The sequence below is a fragment of the Branchiostoma belcheri genome, unplaced genomic scaffold, assembly GCF_001625305.1.
Source record: "Branchiostoma belcheri isolate BF01 breed outbred unplaced genomic scaffold, Haploidv18h27 scaffold4, whole genome shotgun sequence".
NCBI classification, from domain to species: Eukaryota; Metazoa; Chordata; class Leptocardii; order Amphioxiformes; family Branchiostomatidae; genus Branchiostoma; species Branchiostoma belcheri.
In genome coordinates this window covers 3,228,773-3,251,942 of record NW_017804020.1, presented here as the reverse complement: position 1 = coordinate 3,251,942, position 23,170 = coordinate 3,228,773, and the positions used below count along the sequence as shown (strand labels likewise).

The following is a 23,170-nucleotide window of genomic DNA, read 5'->3' as shown; positions in this document are numbered from 1 at the left end:
GTGTGGCAAGAGTGTGAAAGCAGAGCATATGCACCTTAGTGCACCCAAAATTGGAGCTGTGCACACAATTCTTTTCTGTGGGTGCACCAGTGCACCCAAATACTAGTACTTTCGTATGGTTACATATGTAAAGACTAGTATACAGTATATTCTTGATGTCTAAATGTCAAGAATATACGTCTAAAACTTTCCTGTGGACCCAACTTTTTGGCTGGGTGCGCCAGTGCACCTATTTCCAAAAATGAATTTCGAGCCCTCGAAAGTGAGTACTTCGAGCCTTGTTTGTTAACTCCACTGCCCAAACCCCCTACCCCCCATGTTTCAGCTGGTTTTCCTGAGCCGGACAATGACCAGACTGTTGCGAGCAGGTTTGAGTCTCCACCACCTGCCCAGCCGGTGTTCCTGTCCTACTGCTGCCACCAGCAGGCTGCCGTCACTGGAGAACTTCAGCCCATTCACAAACCCTACCTGCATGGGGGATGGGCACACATGTAAGATAAGGCCACATCAATTTAATTTGTTGCTTAGAAAAATTGAAAGCAACAGGGCAAAATAAAAATAAAAAAACAGGTCTAGGCACCCATTATAGCCCAAAATTCTAAGATATGAGGCATGAAGCCAACACAAAAGGCTGGGTTAATATTCAAACAATGAATTTTCAACTTTTAATCAAACCACTGCATTGATAGATGGAAAAACTGTAACAACTAGGAAGAAAAGGACTTTCTTCAACTGTTGGGGACAAAATATGAGCATTTTTAGTTGATTCAGAAACAGAATCTTTTTTTTTTGTTGCAAATCAGGAAAAAACTGCACTATACCACTTACCACGGGGATTGAGAAGAGCGGTTGGACAGACTTAAAGTTGTCCCCACATTGCCACAGACGTATGTGTCCATCACTGGACCCTGAAAACGACAGACAGTTATTCATATTTCATATTAAAAACAGTATCTTGTTGTATATCTACAGAAGACTGAAGGCTGAATTAACTTCAATTTTGCACGTTGGTTTTTTAATTGCATGTGAATTTTCTGCCGACATGCAATTTTGCATGTAACCAAAAAAAAGTATTTGAGCCCTTTGAATGCACTGAACTTACAGAAACGTGCCATGTACAAAGCTAACTACAACATATGATGAGGTATTGAACCCTCTTCATGGCTACCTCATACTGTTACCTGCACTAAAGCTTATTTTCAACTGCAGTGTCAAAAACAGAAGCACCATTGCAGTTACGTTGGTCAACACTTAAAGATAAGAGTAAGCATCAATTAACTTATCCAAACACTTGCGTATAATTACTTTAAGATGTTTAAGGCCCTTAAGCACCTGAGGAGTTCCCACCTGAGGCAATCAGGTCAGAGTTGGTGAGAGCTGCGACAGCTGACACCCAGCACTCCTGCTGGTCACTGCCTTCTGTGTGGTGAGCTCCTCGTACTGACACCAGGGGTTTCTTCTTCATCAGTCCCCACACACTCACATTCCTGTAATAGAGTTTGATAGATAGAAAGGCATCAGTTGCCAGCTGCTCCAACTCTGTCCTGCAACTTGTTACATAATGTAACCCAACACCACATGGTGACAGGCAACTGGTCCAGGTCCTTGACCTTACGTGTTTGGTAAAGAAGAAGAAACAGAAAAAACAATATGTTCTACTTCTGTGAAGGTAAACATAAATATAAGGTACAATGTTTTAGTTTTAACTATGCTGGTAAATGATAGTGCTAACTAAAAAATCATTCCTTTGTCTTTTGTAAATCATTTATAAAAGGTGTTTTTGAAATAATAAATAATAAAATGCACAAAAAAAGTACAAACCCATTGTCATCCCCTGACACGATGTGCTGTTCGTTGATGAAGGCCACACAGTCTATGGAACCTCTGCAGGAACAAACAGTTACGGGCATTGTTACATGGAATGAAAAAATATGGCTTTTAGATGTACTGGTATCATTTGAAGCAGCATCAGGAAGGACAAAATCTTTCTAAAAGTCCTGTCTTCATGATCAACAACTAAAGAAATGGTTGATCCATCGAAGAAGAGGAACTCAGCAGCCAATGAAATCTCTTGTAACAAAACCCCTGAGACCTGATTGGTCAACATCACAGTGACTCATGTCTCATTTACAGGTGTGGATCAAACATTTTTGTTGTCTCCCATTGCCATCTACATATAATTACCTTCATCAAGAAGGTTATGTGTTAAGTACACCATATACAGGGGTTGGCAATTTTTAACCGGCTATAATTTGGGATGTGGTGCATGTATTTTCATATTTGGTACGTAGGATGGGCTTGGGACTACAAAGGTCAAGGTCATGCAGCTTTGTAGATATTTGACCTCTAGTTCCAGTCTGAGTCTGACTGTGCTGTGTACATGTACAGTTCATGTACCTGTTCTCTCCATGGAACACTAACTGGGACTCCTCTGGGATTTTCCACACCCTGACTGTCCTGTCCCTGCCCCCGGCTGTGACAGCTCGCTCACGGGACAGGCTGTCCAGAGACATGATGGAGTCCTCATGACCAAACCTGGAAAAACAATCAAACAATTTGAACAAAATAAAGCATCATTTGTGATGCAGAAGGACCCCCTCTACCAAAATATTCAGTTAAGCCATTTCTGATAGATGGGTTGAACAAAATCACATTTCGAGGCCTCATTCAATTAAAGAATTGGCTCCTGTGCAGAGTGGTTTAAATATTCACAAGGTATCATAGCCAAAGATCAGAAGTATGGCAGTAGTGTAATAGGCAGGTTCCTCCAACTACCTTCTCTCACTTTATTTTCTCGTCTTTATCATTCTGTTGCACTTATTGGGTGCATAGATGGGCTCAAGATAAAACAAAGAGCACACTTTAAAAAAAGTTTAGCATCATACTATGATTACTACCAACACAGATGAACTTCCATGATAAAGAGCACACTATTATACAGGTAGCAGCTAGCTTAGGTGGTGGTGGTAGAAGAAAATTAAAGATTACACAAGCTTTTTTTTAGCAAAAATGCAGCTGAGATGAGGACAGTGAGGCAGACAAAGGCTTCATGACAACAGATGATCCCAGCTGAAACATGCAGGTATGATAACTGGTATGACTTACAGTGTTTCAACATACGCCATCTCATCCAGACTCCACACCTTCACTGTCTTATCATGGGAGGCACTGAACAGGGTATGAGTACCCTTCCTGAAGGCCAGACCCTGGAAAAGGAAGAGGTCAGAACATTGTGAAATTTTCTCTTCTATTTGTATTACTATTACTCCTCAAACTCATGGGATAGTTCTAGTTACTGGAAAGGTAAGAATTATGGGGTATTAGGTGGAAATGTGGTTAGAATCCATAGATTATTTCTGTCAACACAGAATGACATGAGCCAAAAGTTGCACGAATACATGTATGTCTGTCATCAAACAATTGCTTCTCTTAATGTCCATACCTCAGTACAGTCCTTACAAACATGTATAATCTTTCTCCTGTTCATCTGTATGTGATCACTTCCCAATCCAATAAATACCTAACTACACATCTGGCTTCTTTCTGTTTCCATGCACTAACACTTCTACAGGATGTCCTTAATCAAAGGAGGTAGGTCTATGCAGTACCCCCCTCCCACCCTGATGTGATGAAGTTGTACTCACAGCTACAGCATCCCTGTGTCCTGTGAAGGTGTGAAGTCTGGTCATGCTGACGGGGTCCCAGATGTGGATTACCTTATTCCTGCAACCAGAGGCCTGCATGAACAGGCAGGAATGGGGTAAGAAACGGTTAAACTTCATGTCTTTAGGTTTAGGTTCACGTGAAGATTGTAATGGAAAGGATAGGAAAGGATACTACATGTACATGTAACCTAGACAGACTATCTGGCAAGATAGCATTTATCATACAACAGTATTATACATGGTAGTAGTACTAGTACCTACACAATACACAGAAAGAATCATGTTATTTACCAGAAATTTGTTGTCAGAAGAGATGGCTAAACAGAGCACATGAGCCGTGTGCCCCTGGTGCTTGTCTTCTGTGCCTTTCCTGCCACCAGCAATCACTTTTTCCTTCTTCCCCTCTGCAACATTCCCTGTAGAGAACACCACAAAACAACAGGACTTTCTAGCAAACTATCAATTTGGTATAACATCTGAATATACTGCAGTCTTTTTTTAAATGTACATGTATATGTATAGGTATAAGTACTTATATTTTCCTGACAAGGAGGTCTGTATACCCTACCTGTGCATTTTTTTTTAGAAATTTATTCAATTAAAAAAAATGACTGTATAGCTTCTCTAAATTTGTATAAGACACATTTAATGGTAATACTACAGAAATGTGATTTCTACCTTGGCCATATACATGAACACATTAAAATCCTGTGCATAGCACTATAGCCTCATTAAAGAAGGTTGTATTCATGTATTTAGGATGGTACCCTCTTTACAGTTTTTAAATATTGTGTCTGAGAAGATATCTGCAACAGGCAAAATTTTTATGCAATGTTGAAAAACATCCAACAACTACTGTAATTATGCACAGACACAGTACATTCTGCTGATGTGCTGTATACATGTATTCTGAAGAAAGTTTGTGTTTGTGCTGTGACTTACACTTGATGATGGAGCAGTCCTTGGCACCTGTGTACACATGTTTGCTGTCAGAGGAGATAACCAGACAGGTGAGGGGCAGCTGGTGTCCTCGTAACACCTGGATGTCTGCGGGTGTCGGTGGAATGTACTGTACAACATAACAGGTGCACAGATGTGTAGGTTAGTGGAGTCTCAAACCAAACAGAATAAGAGTAGTCTTCCAGTCAACTGCCTGATTCTAGATCACTAAACCAGGGTTCAAATGCTAATCTTGTCCCTGTGTACAATTTTAATGTGTCATGTTTTGAGCAAGATGAACTCTAACTTAATGTTCACAATCTATTTTGCACAGTGTTTATATGTCACATGAAGCAGATGTTACCAGATTTCCCAACATTCATGATTCTTGTGTCCGAATAAAGTTGGAGTGTGTACGTGAATGTTAGTAGTAATAAGCACAAGATGATTGGTAAGACAGCTTAGCCTGTAAACTCACCTGTGCAGCAACTTTTCTCTGCAGTTTCCCTGCCTGCTCGAGCTGGAAGGGATGACAGGCAAAGGGAAAATTACAACATACTTCTTAAGAGCAAGTAAAAAACTCCTTTCCCTCAATGTCCTATTCTAGAAGGCAGATATTGTCAACAGAAGCATTTGTTATCCACTGACAACATTACAATCTAAAAGGACCACAGATCAGAAATACAAACTGAACTACCGGTATGACAAGTTTCTCACCAGGTCTTCCTGTAGTCTGTGGGAGATCGCATCTCTGTCAATCTCTTCCGAAACCCTCTTGTCAGCTTCTGTGGAGGAATAACAACAAAGTGTCACATCATGATGCATTTCTGTTTTGTATTAACTGTATTTGTTGGATCACTTTGGTTAAGTGATAAAAATTAAGAAAGAAAAAAGAAGTGAATTACCTACCTACCCTATTTTTTCAGGACGGTAAAAGGACACAGCCTTAATCTTCCTAGTTCGCCAGGTTTTAGTTACTAGTACATGTAGTTAACTTGTCTTGTCTCTACTCATATAACATTACATCTTCACCAAACATGTTAAGTGAGCCAGTCAGGCAGGTGCCAGTACTGGCAGTAGTTTTGTTACTACTTACCTTCCTCCTCCAGCTGTGAGAGGTACTGTTTGGTGAGTCTGAGTCGTTTCTCCTGAGCTGTCTCCTCCTCATCTTCTGATGCCACCTGCTCAGCAATGTCTTCAATATCACTGTGGAGACAAAAATTGGACATTCAGATTGCAGTCTTATCCAGGAAAATGTAGTAGTAGGTCACATGGCTGTTACACTGAATGCCTGCCAAGCTGATGTGTTATGCCAAGTAACTGAAAGGCAGTTACTTAATGGTAGCTCTGGGTGCCAGTAACATTACATCACACACAGTTAAAAGTTAAAAAGTTAGAAAGTTTGTTTTCTTACCTTAGGATCTCCTCATCACTAGCTATCTCTTCATTTCCTCCCTTCATCCGTCTCTTCCCAGGTAACCTGCCATTAGTTTTCTTTCCAGCTTTTCCTCCTGAAGGTTTACTTAGTGTCTATGGATAGACCCAACACCATATGCATATCAGTGGTCAATTTTACATATGACAAAATATACAGTGACTGTCATTATGCATATTAATCACAGTTATCAAGAGCATGAATGTGTCTCTGCTCTTTATTTTTCGCTCTAGGCGATATAAAAGTCTACATTTTCAGTCCTTTAAAAAATTAGTGTCCTTTTAACAAAAGACAGAGTTTCTTATTGCATCTCGGAGAGGGAAGCTGGAGAAGCATCGGGGTAAGTGGGGAACTTTATGTTCAGATTAATTATTCATTTTTGCCGTGTTATGCATATTTAACTTGTTTTGCCTCATTTTACATGAGTTATTCTTGGTTCTTACTTTTTGTCAACCATGACTGAACGTGTCTTTGGTTTTTATGTAGTTTATTGTTACCCATGTTCTCTTTGTATTTGAATTGTTTCATATTTCTTGAATAAAATTCTTGAAAAAAAAAGGGTCTCTGCTCAGACTTGTTCCACGCGAGTATAACGTTACATTTCCTCTGTCAATTCTGTTAATGAACCGCAGGAAATTTTATGCCTGCTTCGTATGATCCATGTTAAAATTATAATAATTTAGTATAAGTTATACTACTTTATAACATAATTTAGGTGTAAAAGTCCCCCTACTCTACTCTACTCTACTCTACTCTACTGCCCCCCCTCCCCCATTATGTCAACATGCATGTGCTTGCAGGCTTCCTGTAAAGGACGCAAATTGCAAGTGAAGTCGGGAGAAGATCGATTTCATTAGTTTCAAATAACTGGACAGACATCCTAGACTAAAATCAAAAGCAACGTAGCAGGGCGTATAGGGAGACGAGGATATAACGTTAGAACTTCACAGGTACTTTGGGCCATGTGCGTTCCTGCACAGCAGACGCCGTTCAGATTTCGAGCGCAGAACTACTATCAGTTCGATCTTATCACAAAACCTGCCACATAATCTTATTTGTATGCCTTCTCTGGTGCAGTTCCCACTAAAAGATGGGCTTGAATACGCCTTACCTTTCTCTTTTGCCCAACTTTTGGACCGGAGATCTTCGATTTCGCTGAGTTCCTGATGAAGAACGACATTTTGTCTGGTGCATGTAGGGAAAAGAAAAGCGCCCCCTAGCAGCATTGATTTAAACGACAGACATTATCGCGTTGTTAGGCAAAATGTACATTGCTTGCATGTGCAGTAGTATGTTTGGACTCACTGACCATGAAGGTACAACTTTTATGGACTGACACATTGCCTAGTCACAAATATACAAATGAGTCCGTAACTGGCTACCCTAACACTATGCACATTTCCTTTACATGGATATGCATTGAACGTGAAATATTGGAAACAGTCTCCTTGCACAGACGACAATCGTATTTTTGGTGTAGGATACAAACTATCATCCTGGATCGGAAATCTGCAATCACATGCTGCTTTTGCCTAACTGTGATCCTTTCTGCATTTCGAAACGAAACCGCTAGAGATCGCTACACTATAACCTCTTGATACACCCAGACACTTTGACTGCCCCAAAATTTCATGGAGCAGTATTCTTCAGTATTATTAGTACTCCGTATCAAAGTACACGTTGCAAATTTTATTTTCGAACTAGCACTGGATAGGGCAAAGGGTATTGGACATGGTTGCCACTAAGAGGAAATAAGGACTCTACTAGTATTTGGACTCAGGAAAAGGTAACATTTTAATCAGTCTCAGTTGTCATAAGCAGTCTAATCACTCTACAGTTGACCTTGTCAAAAAAGGAAGGCTAGTACTACAATGGTCAGAATGAAAGTTTTGAACAACTTTGAATAAAATATAAGTAACTACTAGTAATTCATGCCTTACATAAAACCATAAGGTTGCTACAATCAATGCAAACTGGATATGATGAAATTACTCACATTTTTAGTATTACGTTGCCTGAAAAATCAGCTAGGTTTTTGTTTGTTTTAGATATTTGAATCTCCATACATTGCCCCAAAAATTACCATATCCATAAAATAATTGACCATCATCTTTAAACATAGCATTTATGTCTAATGTTAATCCTAACTTTGTTATTACATTTTAACATGTATTTCATCAGTGTTCACAAGTGCTACCGGTATGTAACCAATTGGATTGCATACGTATGGGCCAATGGAAAAATCTAACCAGAATGCAGATTCATGCAAAAAGCATTGTTGCTCTACTAGGGTACAAAAAAAATTAAAATATTGACATAGAAGTTACATGTTTCATTTAAAGGATGAGAGAAGAAAGTTATTTTTTGCGTGAAACTAACTACATGAGCTACAATTCATTTTATTTCTATTACACCACTTGTACATGTAATGTTCCTGGTATGAGAAAGTATGGCTAGTAAAGCTTGGAACATAAGCAGAAAATGCTAATCCTAGATTCTTGACAATGATGTGGAAATCAATAGTACAGATACAGACTTTTCATTAATTCATAACATGAACATCATGGGATAGACAAGCTAAGTAGTATGTAGTGTCCCATGCAAGTCCTTTCAAGCAGAGAGATTAACCTCATTGTTTTGAGGCATCATGAAACTCCTTAATAATACCAAAACCTGTAGTAGAGGATATGTAAAACCTTCAACATAAATGTACAGTAAAAACCTTAACGCACACTGCTGTGTTTATATCATTATCAATATAAAAAATAAGCATTCCTTTGTTTCTGATTCCTATTTTTGCTTGAGCATAAAGTGGGATGGTAAACAGACAAAGTTCAGAAATTTGAACATCAGCCCTGGATATTGTCACCAAAAGTCTACTAGTTGTTTTGTGTTGCACATTACTATACATATGGTACATGTATTACCCTCATGATCTACACTATATGTACTCACAATATACTATTCAGTAAGTGGAGTGTAGGTTATGTGTCTGAACTAAGTTGATCAAGTACAAATGTATACTTAATGGGCTTCTGACACAAATAACCCTGAACCCAGCTAAAACTACAGACTACCACAGCAATGTATAATGTACAGGTGAACTGTTAGTTAGGGATAATCTGTCTCTACTTGATGTGAGTCAGCACATGTCTGTTGAGCTTGTCCTTGCGAGCTGTGGCGTAGGTACACTGCGGGCACTTGTGCGGTTTCTCTCCCGTGTGGGTGGCCATGTGGCGCACCAGCTTGTCCTTGCGTGACGACGCGTACGTGCACTGCGGACACTTGAAGGGCTTCTCCCCACTGTGAGTCCGTAAGTGCCTGACCAGCTTGTCCTTGTGCGGCGTGCCGTAGCCACACTGGGCGCAGGAGTGGACGCAGGGCCGGAGGTTGGGGCGTGCGCGCGGACCCTGGGTGTGCGTCTTGATGTGCCTGATGAGCTTGTCTCGCTGTGGTGAGCTGAAGGAACAGTCCTCACACTTGTAGGGTTTGTCTGCATCTTTCACAGCCTTTGCCTTGTGAGACTTGCTGCCCTTAGCAGAACCCTTTTTGTTGGGACTCGGGCCTTCGGTAGTCTCCACAGGCTTCTGATCCACAGGACTGGCTGACAGATAGTCGCTCTGAGCCGCACCGTACATGTCCTGTCCGCTGTCGTGATGTGTCACCATGGATGCATCCATCCCTGTCCCACCCTGCCCGTCTGCACCTGTGTCATACCTGACACCTGCAGGAGGGGAGGTGTGCATACAGGCTGCACCTGGAGCACCTGGCAGGCCTGAGCTGTGGTGCAGGTTGAGAGGTGAGCTGTACTCACACTGTGGACAGCTGACCTGGCTGGGCCGCAGCTGTAGGGTGGGGCTGGGCTTCATGTGGAGGCAGGGTTTGCCGAGGCCCCTGTTGCCTGCAGGAAGACTGCCTGGTGATTGCATCTGTAATAAAACCACATGGCAAAAATTGAAAAAAAAGTACACCTTCAGTCAAGTCAACATCAAAGCCTTACACAGAATCAAGTGGCTTACTGAGCATTTAAATTCTCCGTATCCAAGTAAGACCCATAAAATTGATAAAGCACAAAAAGCAAAGAAAATAATTTTAATTATTATCAAGATGAAAAATGGAGCAAAGGAACATAAAACTAAAATTAAGTAGGTTCATTTTAGTTAATTGAAAAATATTACTAGTACTGATTTACTGATCTCCACAAACCAACAGCCTACAGTAGCTACTTGGCATTCCAACATTCACAAATTCCTGTGCGCCCCCCCCCCCGCACAAAACAACATCATGCTGATGTGTCCTTTGTGAAAATCATTATTATACAGGACACTAACGCTCTAGTTCCCCACAAAAACAACTCTGAGTGACACTGAGAATGTATTCACCTTCACCGATGGTGACTATGGTTGCGGATGTTTCGATTTCTTGTCCAAAACTGCGGCAAAACTCCTGCCCTGGTCGACAACAACGCAAAACCGCGCAAAACTCTGCATGAGGGCGCGAGCCTGCTGGGGGTCAAAGGTTAGCGTTAGCTCCTTTAGTACCCGATTACTCACGAAGTGTCGCAATACGCCAGATTATCGTGTAGAGCCATTTTAACATTTTTTCGGTGATATTGTCCATAAGGAAGATTTCTTCAAAATAGTGGATATTATGAATACACGAACGCCTATGCCCATTAGAAGTTCAAATGTCTGAGCCCTTTACGAAACAGCTAGTTCGGCAACAATATGTTTCATTCAGACATTGCCAAGTTAGGAGTGAAATGAGTTAGGCAAAAACACAGACATGCCCAGGCAGGGTAAACTACGTCATCAGTCCGGCGGGCAGGCCGCTCAGCTGATTGGTAGATCTGTAGAGACTTCCGGGTTGTGCCCGGACTGGTATCTAGTCTCCCTATTTATAAAAGGTATCGCAAGCAAAGCGATCTCAGTATAACCATCGGTATAACGACACACCTTCACGACTACAATACAATAGGTGAGGACGACAGGTAGGCATGATACTACGTTCTTATACTAGCTGTAACGTATGTGATGTTTTCATATATGTAAAAATTCATTGTCTACGAAGTCGTAACGGACCGACGCAAAATTTGTGTTTCTACCCGGAGTGTTTGAACTTTGCCCATAGCGACCGGCCAGATCTGGTCATTTTCAGCGGTTGATGCCATACTAAACGTAAGCTGAAGACATTGTTGAGTCTCAATGTGATTTTCTAGAGAAAATTTAGCCGTTGCCACGATGTTGTCAAGTTTGATTAACGAGAAATACAATGTACAATGCGTTGCCAGTGGGCGTGGCTGTTCTCAGGGCTATACCTGTAGAAAGAAGGGTGTTTGTGAATATACATTGTGGTGGGAGGAAGACCTTTGTCCTGTGGATCTATATCTGTGTTGAGTCAGTATAAGTCCCCTTCATTGTCACATTGTGAACACTCTAGCTTTGCATGCCTTTGGTTTGAAGTCCCATGGTGGAGAAATATTCATACACATGACTCACACATGGACTGAGGTCATAAGTTAACATTTATTTAGGATTAATAGCACACGGTGAAAGTTAGTAACTTCCTTCAGGCATGAATTGATTCTGTTGTTCCTTTACATTATAGAATTGAACACATGTTTTTAAATTTACTCATTTTTGCAGATACATGTTGTGTGCAATGTATTAAACTTGACAGCTTTCCCAACTTGTTTCTGGTGGCATTCAGCATATTTTAAAGTACCAGTACAGGTCTTGTATTGATGTATCTATGACCAACCATTGTTTCAGACATTGGTGCAACATGCCTCGTGCAGCAAAGAGGAAGGCAGCAGCGACCAAAGGTGGGGACAGTGCCTCCCCCGACCTCAGCAAGATGACAGTGGCCCAGCTGAAACAGGAGTGCACAAAGCAAGGACTGGGCACAGCTGGAACCAAGGCAGTTCTGCTGAAAAGGCTACAGGAAAACACAGGGGCAGGTGAGAGGGTCTTGTTGGTCATGGTACTTTCATACACCGTGTGGAGTGGATTTTAAAAAGTATAAATGGCAAAGTCTAAAAATGGAGGTCATTGTGGCACAGTTAGGCAGTTTCAGCATAGAAACTCTGATACACCTGTTTCCTGATACACCTGTTCCCTGATGCACCTGTTGTTGTTTCACATGTTTTCTGAAACACCTGTTTCCTGATACACCTGTAGCTGATACACCTGTAGCTGACACACCTGAAGCTGATACACCTGCAGCTGATACACCTGTTCTCTATTACACCTGTTCCCTTATACACCTGTTTCCCAACACTCCTGTGTCTTTATAACAGGTGGTAAGAAGGTGAAGACAGAGGACACTGCCCCCACCACAGCCAAGGCTGCAGCTGAGAAACTGAAGAAAGCTGACTCTCCTACTAAGAAGAAAGTGTACAAAGTGGATTCCCCCTGCCCTCTTAATGGGCGTGGACAGGTACCTACAATAGTTTCATTTGTTCTCAATATCAAATCATCCTGTATGTCTTATTGATATATGTAGCCATTAGAAGTTCATAGATATAGGCATTTTTTTTATATTCAAAGTCTTAAGAGAATGTAGTGATAAAACGAAAAAAGGCACAAACACATTGATTAGTTTCGTTGGTTAATCAATAAGATAACATGGTGCATGCATTTGTTTCTCACAAGGAAGCAGGCAATCTTGTTCACCTTCCCAGCCTTTTGGAACATCTTTATTGAGACAAGTTGTGGTCACAATGGCCTTTTCGTTATACACTAGAGCATGGGTGACCAGGTGTGGTTGGCCAAATTCTTGGGGCTCATGCCTTCTGTCCTGTCACAGAATGACCAACGTCTATTCGGCATTACTTTATTATTCATTGATTTTGTCCACCTCAGGTACAGGATGACTATGACTGCATGTTGAACCAGACCAATATTGGGCACAACAACAACAAGTACTACATCATCCAGCTCATAAGGACTGCTGGGGTATCTCCCTATTATGTCTGGAACAGGTGGGGTAGAGTGGTAAGTTTTTGCCTGCAGTTCCATCCAAGTCTAATAGATGACTCTTTTGAGCTGTAAAGATCAGAGTCCATGACTTGATATCTGCCCTATTTTACTTACGACAACATGGTCCCTTCACATCAATCTCTTCAGTTTCCAAAATGAAACTATGTTGGGAAGTACTTTCTAGCATAGTGAGTGAAATACCATTGGATAGACCACGTTGTCTAAAGTCTAGACCTTAGTCAGCAAGATACTAAGTGGTCTTCCCATGCTGGTATAATGGTATTGACTAGCCACTTAGACCTATTGTGAATGAGATATTGAAGAACTTGTTTCTTTACTTTAGACAAAGCCACTTTATTTCCTAATGATGGTGGGGCAAAACTTTTTGAGTCCCTAAGTAGCTGGGCTGTACCACTACAGTCTCGTGATAGGAGTGTCTGGCCCAAATTAGACAGAAGGGTGTTGAGGACCTTGAACACTAACCCATGACCTGTCCTGTGCAGGGAGAGCCAGGCCAGAGTGCCTTAAAGGGCCCGTGGGACTTGGAGACAGCCAAGAAGGATTTCGAGAAGAAATTCAAGGACAAGACAAAGAACGACTGGAGTAAGCGAGGCAGCTTTGTGCCTTTTAAAGGGAAGTACACCCTACTGGAGATGGACACAGAGGAGACAGATGAGGATGAGCAAGATACAGCTGAGAAGGTCAGGAGGAGCCTGTTGTCATGGCCCACTTATGCCTGCCCTCTGTCATGTTTTGTGTGAACTGCAGTTTCCAGTGTAAAATTTATTCCAAAAGCAAAGAGCTGTTTTAGACAAAGCAGGCTACATACTCGCTAAATAATGATTTAGCTGGCAGGGTAACTATAGGTTCAGATTATGTTTTTGTTCGATGTTTTGATGATTATGAGATTTGCTATTTGATGTTTGCAAGAAGACAATAACTCAAAAACTTACCACATGAAAATATTACTGGAAAAATATCTGTTTGTTATTTTCTGTGCACAATTTGAGAGAATAAACCCACACTCTCTGTTTTCCAACATGTAGATTGCCCTTCTGGATCAACTGGATGGCCCATCGAAGAATGTCCTCCCCTCCTCCCTAAACTCTCAAACTCAGAGTCTCATCAAACTCATCTTTGACAATGACATGTTCAAGGAACAAATGGCAAAGATGGAAATAGGTAAAGGATACTCTTTATAGTACATAGTTTTGTAGTTTCTCTTTCTTCTTCTTCTAGTTAAAAAAAGAGGATCTCTTGCTTGTTTTGTCTTTTGTTTAACAGCAAGGCATAATGACATTATGTAATGCACAAAATGGTGTCAGTGTATTATACCTTAGATGTTTTTGTTTGTTACCAGATGTGCGTAAGATGCCACTGGGGAAACTCAGCAAGGCTCAGATTGCCAAGGGTTTTGAGGTCCTGGATGAGATTGAGGAGGTACTGAAGACAGGCAGGACCAGTGGTCTGACTGAGCTGTCCTCGCGGTTCTACACGGTCATCCCGCACGACTTCGGCCGCAGGGTGCCGCCGGTCATCAACGACCAGGAGAAGCTGAGGAAGAAAATGGACATGTTACTGGTGAGGAGTTTCAGCTTTGATGTATTTCTTCTCAGTTTGAAAGATTGCTTATCATCATTTGCCTATTGGCTAGCATAATTCATTAGATTTCAATATTACCTAATGACCAATCATGTTTAAATAAAACCTAAGTATAATCTGGCAATTCTAGGCACTTTTATTTTGTTATGTTCAATGAACTTATACAGCAATGATTGGAGGTCCAATATTTGTGGGGAGTACTGGTCATTTGCCAAAAAGACAGTACAACTATCAACTTCGATTTATATAACTTGGAATTGATAAATTCTCTTGAAACTCTGGATACAGGATAAATAAATGGAAGCACAGACTGGATATATTTCAGCAAATATTTCAGATTGATGTCAGGTGGATATCTTCAGAATCAGAGTGGTCATTTGTGGTCATTTGCTAAAAAGATGTTTTCCATGATCCACAGGTACTGGGTGACATTGAGATTGCCCAGGCCATGCAGAAGGACAAGGACAAAGATGACGGGTCCGAGGCCACGGATGTCAAACATCCTCTGGACTTGAACTACGACCTCTTGAACTGCGGCTTGGAGCTTCTGAAGCCCTCGTCTGAGGAGTTCAAAGTCATCGAGAAGTACACTGAAGCCACCAAGTACTCCGGCTGGAGGGATCCAAAGATTTTGAATGTGTGGAAAGTGGACAGGAGTGGGGAGGTGTGTACTGGTATTCACTTTTTGTTAGAAAAATGTCATTTGTGACAACCTTTTGTGATGACACTACGACTATGGCAATAATGAGGGCCTGCATGCAGGCCCCCAATAATGTATTGCATCCGTAGCTGTTATGCACCTGTCTCAAGAAGCTTTTTAAGCGGAAAGTGTATTATTAACATCTCTTTTACACTTCATAGTCTTACATATACAATTTGTCTTACAAAATGGGAACGTTCCATCCTCAGGGAGATCGTTTCAAAGAGCACGACCATCTTGAGAACAGGAAGCTTCTGTGGCACGGCACAAATGTTGCGGTGGTGGCAGCCATCTTGAAAACCGGTCTGCGCATCATGCCGCACTCTGGCGGCCGTGTTGGGCGAGGAATCTACTTCGCATCGGAAAACAGCAAGTCTGCTGGATATGGTACGTACCAGGATTGTACTTGGTGAATGATCTGTCTTTCTTCCAAGTGGTTTTATCCCAGTATTCATTAAATGTTACTTGAGCAGTAGATTACTAAGTAATTTCATCAGGTTGGTGAATGATTATTAATAAATAGAAAGCTTCTTTATTCACAACCACTTGTTTAACAAGAGCTGATGCTTCGATGACCATTTGTCATTTTCATTATGGCAATTATGACTGGTTCACTGTGCACTGTTCATATCTCACTATATTACTGTATACATGTATTACAAATTGTCAAATACTTAACCATTTCAACTGCATTGTTAGCAATGACACCTAGCTTCAGTGCAAAGTGGACCAGTCAAAATTGTTCTGATGAAGATGACAGACCCTCATCAAAACATCAGCTCTATATTAAACAATTATTTTATTTTGTAAATAAAGAATTTTGTTATTCACTGTATTATTTCTTTTTGAAACAGCTTAAACTGACCTCCATTATTTTTTAATCTCTTCCAGTGGGCTGTGCATCAGGGAATGTCGGGATCATGTTCCTGAATGAAGTAGCTCTGGGAAAGGAGAAACGGATCACCCGAGATGACAGCAGCCTCACCAAAGCTCCCTCAGGGTTCGACTCTGTGGTGGCTGTCGGGCACAGGGAACCAGGTAAATAGCCATATAACACAACAATAGCTAGTCTGACACTTCAGCAGACAAAGTGGATTGGCTTGTTGTGTCATGTCTCTTCCATCTGAGCACTATAAAGAAGAGTAGATTCATTCCCCAAGATAACTTATAATTACCGGTAGCAATATTACTGTTACTGTAGCACGATTCTTGGCTACCTCATTTGTGATACAATGAGAACAACCATAGATGGTGAAATAAAAAAGAACTTATGAAAAAGGAGAAACCTTCCAGCAAGGAGGTTCTTGCTTATCTACCTACAGTTGAGATGTCCAGTGCCACAAATGACCAAATGAAATCACATTGCAAAGTGACGATAGTAAAGCTTGAGAGAGACTGGCTTATTTGTACCATACACGTACATACAAAAGCCTGTAAGCAGCCATAAATTTAAAACACAGGATATGCTTATAGTACAGCTATAGTATAGTTCAGAACCTTTAACTCCATCAGTTCCAACTATAATTCTTTTCTGTACATCAACCTTACACTAGAAACCTTTTTATAAAGTCAAACATATTATTCAGTGTATTTCCAAAGCTTGTCCATACAATTCTTCTGCCTTTCTGACCCACAGACCCCAAGAAGAACACGACCATGAAGCTAGACGGCCGTACTGTGGTGGTTCCGCAGGGACAGCCCATCAACCAGACAGAGGGACAGAGCAGCTCCTTCTCACAGAGTGAGTACCTGGTCTACAAGGAGAACCAGTGTCGCATCCGCTACCTCCTCAAGATGAAATTTGGCAGTTAGGAGGGATCATCTTATTACCTTCGCCAAGAAGGTTATGTTTTCAGAGGCGTTCGTGTATGTGTGTGTGTGTGTGTCTGTAAACACGATAACTTGAGAAGGCCTTGATGGATTGTCTTGATACTTGGTAGGTGGGTAGGTCTTGATGAGACCTCAAAATGATTAGATTTTGGACCCCCTAGCGGCTTGTTATAGTACTGCAGCTGAACTTCCGATTTTGATATCTCATGATCTAGACATGCTAGGGTGATGAAATTTAGATAGTAGGTAGCTCTTGTGCTGGGGAAGAAGTGACCTGAGTTTGGGCCCCCTAGTGGCTTGCTCTGGAACTGCAGGGATATATTCTTGAAAATATTCAAATGGGGATAACTCAAGAACCGGTTGACGGATCGTCATGATTTTTGGTATGTAGGTAGCTTACGTGATGCTTAATATAATTATGTGACAATTATGCAAATATGGATGTAATTTGCATAATTTATGGGGAAATTCTATAAATCAGCTGCATTCCATGATAGGACAATTGAAGCTTGTGACATTGGTAATTGACAACGAGAGAAACACAGGCAGATATTGATTATGTTAATAATGACTTAATTTGCATAATTAATGAGAAAATTTTATAATTATGTAATGATAACTGCCTGGAATTTCATACTTGTGGTATTTGAAAGATAAGTTGAGGTGAACATCATTAAACATAATTTATTCAAATCAGGATCTCATTTGCATAATTTATTAGGAAAAAATAGAATGCATTGTTTGTTAATATAAGACTGTCTTTTGGTTTAGATTATGATAAAATGATATAATTCATGAAAATTAGGTTCCTATTTGTTAAATCAGGGGGAATAATCTAATGTATAATTTGTCAGTCATAAAGATTAACATCATTTGGCGAAGGTATGAGATCGGGGAACTCTAGTTTATGTATGTGTCAGTTTCACCTACAAGTATGTGTTTTTTAGATCTGCAGGTTTTTCAATGTTTTATACTTTTCTACTTACAGCACAGCAAGGTGCAATTTTATGAGATTTTAGATTTATCATTTGATTTTGATGATTTTGATGATGATTTTGCAGAAAATGTACTTTGTTACAGGGTATTTATCACTAATACTATAAAAATAGAATATGGACATTTTAGAATGAGAATTTCATATTTTACGGAATTTAATGATATGATGCTAATAATGAAAGAGATCTTCTTCTTCTTCGTTACTGCCCAGCACTACAGAGTAGTATTATTGGCAGTCGTTACGCAATATTGTTAGTAACAATTGTGCCCGGTACATAAAAAACAAAGGGAAAAACAAGGATAACTGAGAAAGGAACATAAGACAACTGATTTTGTGTGTGCTAAAGACAGGACAAGTGCATTAGTGCGTTAGTAATATTTACATATATACAAGACATGATGGGGTGACTCAATGCAGCAGGGTCCTCGCCAGTTCAGATTTGAACTGGGCGAGAGACCCCGCCTCCACCGCACCAGGCTCAAGTTCGTTCCATTCCCTGATGGTACGGGGGAAGAACGAGAGCCTGTAGAAGTTGGTTCTGCTCGCGATGGCCTGCAATGTTTGAGTGTGATTGATGCGGCGGGAGCATCGAGCCACCGGGACAATCCTGGTTGAGTGTGGGACGGAGACAGCATTATGTATAATCTTATAAAACATGAGATTATTCAGAATTATATGGAGAAAATATAGCTGCTATACTTACTATTATTAGAAAGGTGGAAGTAAATAGTTTTCTGTTTATACATTGTACTATGAAATGTAAGTTGTCGTGAAGAATGGCATGTGAACACTACATCCTGTATGTAACGTTATGTCATTTAACAATCTTGTATACAAAAAATGTCACGCGATAGCCAATTTCAACTGTCAAAACTATGCAGGTTTTTCTTGTCAAATATTTCAGGAGGTTGCTGTAATAAGTTAATCTTTTTATTGGTTTACTCTATTATGGTTCACAAAAAAAATGTCTATTTTACAGAACAAGAGACAAATTTTAGTAAAAACTTATTGCACATTTTATGCGAGAGATCATGATATCAAATCAGAATATTGAAACTAAATTTGTGTTTTTGAACTTGAAGTGCAATATCATTTGGTCTGAAACAGTTGAAAAACACACTGAACATTGGGAACTTTGTCATATGTACATGTAAAGGACAGCGTTTTTGTCATGGATATTTGTTCAATACATTCCATGCTATAAGCTTAACAGGTGCAATATTCCTGCTGTTACCAGCTCACCAAATATGCATGTAGGAACTTCCACATTTGTCTATCTGTAAAATCATAAGTTTAGTTGACTGGGTTGTAATATTCACCAGAAATTAATCAAAATTGAGACTTCAAATATATGGAATGTCCGTTTTAGCCCCAACAGTGTCTGTATGTGATTACCTTATTTATCCCTAGAACACGATGATGATGTCGATGATGTGAGTTTATTGTTGTTGTCAACAGATTTTAATATTCTTGTATAATGCTTTATCGTAAATGCTGATGATATTTTAAATGAATTGTTTTTTTATAAATGTACTGTAGAATCAGTGCAATTTAGTCTTGATGACTACAAAGTTGATTGCACAACAATGTTGGAAAGTTTGACCTGTTAAACACATGGTATCTTTGCTTTATCAGTCCCATCTGTGGTCTGTAGAACCCACCTGAGATAGACACACTCACACAGATGATTCAAGGTCGTTGTCACTCCTGTTAATCCTACTATAATCCACAGTGGGCAGATGTCGCTTCAACAGACCAAACGACTTGTTGGACTTCATTCACAGAGAGGAAAAGAGTGTCTTCCTGCAGACATGTCCTTATCTATTGTTAAGTCTAGGAGACCGATTTCTGACAGAAACCCTGTTAAAGCTGGGCAAAAGGCCAACGTACATTTTGCGGCTATATACCCCAAAATCTTGCTGCAGAAATATCACGGAAACTTCGTGCCACAAAACACGGAGGGAACCAACCAAACAAAAACAACAATCATGATATTATTCAAATTTTAAAGCTCTAAGATTTACCTGGCCACACAATGGACCCGTTAGTTTTGGTTCCTTAAAAGTTTTTGACAGATAAAGGTGGAAAACAATGAGTGACATTTGTATCAGTGAGCCAGACAGAGGATTTTGTGGGAGCCGTCCCAAAACGCAAAAGATAAAATCCTGATAGAGATCGTACACTATACAATACGCTACACAAAGCAGACCTGGCAGATGTGTGGCTTTTGTTGGATTAAGGCGCTAGCGAAAACGGTTTCACAGTTACATTTGTACAAAGAGTATGCTTACGTGGTAGGATGTCTGCACTTCTTCAACTTCTGCAAACACACTTGGAGTACAAAAGATCATTTTCCTGATGTTGAGAATAAGAGAAATCCGGAAAACAATAACTCATCCGTAAATTTCCGCACCCTTTCACAGAAGGACTTAATGCTTTTATGTATGATCTTGGTAGACTAATGCTTCATGTTGAAGCAGAGATGGTATTCTTTTAAAAAACGTTGTACGAAAGAATACAAAGATAGAGAACAACAGCAAAACCTAAACGGGAATTATAGATCTGCGACTAGAAAGTCCATGACAGATCAGTTATTCGTGGTCCTTAATAACATTACGAAACGTACCATATTTTTCGAAGACGTTTGATTTGAGATTGCCGTTGATTGACCAAACACTCGTTTTGAATTACCTAACCCACAGTGTACCTAACCTGAACGGGAGCCTAAAAGGTCCTTAATTTTTTTTTCAGGCTAGAAAAACTCAACTTAGAAAAACCATTCGGTCTTAGCGTCCTTCACAATTGGCAAAGCACCTCGCGTTCCTTGATCGGGCACGACAAGTTTGTGGCTTTGTTTTGGCTGTGGGAACCAGTTGTGTCCCTACATACACCCCTCGGCAGTTCAGTAGGCAGGACAGAGAATGAAGGCTTAATCCAGCCTGATCCCTCCGTGCCTGATACCCGGTCCAACCGAGCGCTAAAAGCACTAAACAGGAGCGCGCCTGTCGTTTGTTTACCGAACCTGTCGTGAGACGATGATTGAACGTCAGGTAAGAACATCACTGACACGTATATAAACATGCACCGCCCAGGCCATTAGGGTTCTATTGCAATCCACCCTCCCCTACTTAAGGATTGAGGTGTTCAAAAACTCATTCTTTCCTAGAACTATGGCCCGTGGAGCTCGCTGTCAGCAACTACAGTAGGGGCATTATCATTAGATAGCTTTAAACAATGTTCAGAGTTAGATGTTCAAGGGTTAGGTGTGACAAGTCGATCGGTGTAATGTAGCAATCTGCCGCCGCGCCGCGTGCCTGACAAGCGGGTGTGTTACGCCGAAGGGCGATACAGATACAGATCTTCGCGACATTCTCAGTATGTATGTAACAGGGATTGTGAACCAGATTTAATCTACTAGTCTTATCATGTAAGTATAGACTCGCACGAAGCTCGTATTGCTACAACGATCTCCAAAAAGCTGTACAATTTGTTGAGACATGACTGCTGGATCTGATATCATTAATGACATAAAAGACATTTTAGCACCATTTCAATTTTCCTTCGTATTTGGAATTGTAATTGCCGCCGTTGTCAAAATTTTCCGTGTCAGGATTTATGCCAACAGTCTCTCATCTTATTCACGGCATTAGCCATGATTAGCTCTCTGACATTGACATTGGCTTTGATCACATGAAGTGATTCTTAAGTGCACTTGAGACAGGCGGAGAAAGAAAGGCATGATAATATCACACCTCGCGTGCAGTAACGTTAGTATCACCTCATAGACCGGGACCCCCGGGATGTGAGGGCCGTGGTCTGCTCTTCTTCAGCCTGACGTCCCTTCACTGTTACTGCATTCTGTACGTCCGCGTGCTTACTACAGTTATGTAAGGACTTGGTAGCTGATACATTTCCTTTGATATTTTAACCTGAAAGGTATCCAATGCGATTTCAGAGCAACAAAACTCGAAATATTCTGAATAAGGCAATCTTTATGATATTGACGCATACTGCTTCACTTAGCACATTTCAATCAGTATTTGGGTTATTAAAACTGCAGAAACAAGCCCCAAGATGAGCCCTTTATTTTATGGGTGGTACCCTAAAATTAGCCAAGGGCTCTTTTAGTAACTATTTTCTGTCAGAATTCTGGTTATTTTTGCTCCAGGAGGGTCAATATACATTGGGATCGTATTGTTTCAACTCAGTATGTAGATAGGTGACTAGAATATTGACTTTGAAAATTCGGGTTGCCAAGCCCTAAAACTGCACTGGATGCCTTTAAGATGTGAACAAAAACGCAAGATTTTTTATCTTGTATGAAATATTATCTATCTGGATGCCACAAACTTTATGAATGTTCATGGTCTGTTTGATATCTTACTGCTGGCCCATGAGTGAATCTAGTACTGTGTTAACCACTGGATCGAGCTGCGACTTTTCAACGGGATCCTGTGGGGTCTTGTCAGATTATTGTATCTCTTTGTCATAAACAAACAAGAAAACTGTCAGACAAAGCAGACGGCTTCAATCACAACAAACGGAAATAAAGGGGCGCGTTTTTCCTTAAGCCTTCTAATTGATCTCGTGATGACTTCATCCAGATTTCAACCTTTCAGTTAGAAAAAAAAAACAAAAGAGGGCCGTTGGCACTTTCTGTAATTCCTGATTTTTTTCACGGTACTGGTATGTTCACTGTTTTTACTGTCACCTCTGTACAGTGAACTTATCATTACAGTTAACAAATAATTCATGGACTTTCTTTTTCGGGCACCTGTTGCCACCGTGAATATATAGTTCCGTGAACATGTCCATTTTTCTCAGACCGTGAACTTTTGCTACCGTGAACATAATCAGTACTAGTATTATCAATTGCAACACTTCGCAAGGTTTAATCGTAAGTTTGTAAAATGACAACACAATTCAGACGTACATGTTCATTGTACTCCTGCCAGGTTGATTTTTGTATTAAAATTGAAAATGAATTGATAAAAAAGTAGAGAAAAGGAGAGGAACAAGTGA

General features: G+C 40.4%; 3 protein-coding genes across 3 annotated transcripts; 1 reads left to right on the top strand and 2 right to left on the bottom strand.

The window, feature by feature from the left end:
- Positions 1-270: 270 nt before the first annotated feature.
- LOC109477003 (U3 small nucleolar RNA-interacting protein 2-like) lies at positions 271-7,238 on the bottom strand. Its single transcript, XM_019778015.1, has 14 exons — positions 7,151-7,238; positions 6,019-6,134; positions 5,701-5,810; positions 5,322-5,389; positions 5,083-5,124; positions 4,608-4,734; positions 3,957-4,081; positions 3,645-3,737; positions 3,106-3,206; positions 2,398-2,535; positions 1,822-1,884; positions 1,348-1,487; positions 829-908; positions 271-468 (listed from the first exon to the last, which is right to left on the bottom strand). Exons 1-14 carry the CDS (start codon positions 7,217-7,219, stop codon positions 322-324), a joined length of 1,419 nt encoding a protein of 472 aa, XP_019633574.1. The 5' UTR covers positions 7,220-7,238; the 3' UTR covers positions 271-321.
- Positions 7,239-7,808: 570 nt separating this feature from the next.
- Positions 7,809-10,563, bottom strand: LOC109477449 (RE1-silencing transcription factor B-like). Its single transcript, XM_019778730.1, has 2 exons — positions 10,422-10,563; positions 7,809-9,968 (listed from the first exon to the last, which is right to left on the bottom strand). Exon 2 carries the CDS (start codon positions 9,966-9,968, stop codon positions 9,168-9,170), a length of 801 nt encoding a protein of 266 aa, XP_019634289.1. The 5' UTR covers positions 10,422-10,563; the 3' UTR covers positions 7,809-9,167.
- A 374-nt stretch (positions 10,564-10,937) lies between these two features.
- On the top strand, positions 10,938-18,327 carry LOC109477459 (poly [ADP-ribose] polymerase 3-like). Its single transcript, XM_019778743.1, has 12 exons — positions 10,938-11,029; positions 11,811-11,998; positions 12,338-12,477; positions 12,903-13,034; positions 13,523-13,720; positions 14,066-14,201; positions 14,380-14,600; positions 15,040-15,285; positions 15,531-15,708; positions 16,213-16,359; positions 16,958-17,147; positions 18,056-18,327. The coding sequence occupies exons 2-11, from the start codon at positions 11,824-11,826 to the stop codon at positions 17,131-17,133; spliced, it is 1,749 nt and encodes a 582-aa protein (XP_019634302.1). The 5' UTR covers positions 10,938-11,029; positions 11,811-11,823; the 3' UTR covers positions 17,134-17,147; positions 18,056-18,327.
- Positions 18,328-23,170: the final 4,843 nt, after the last annotated feature.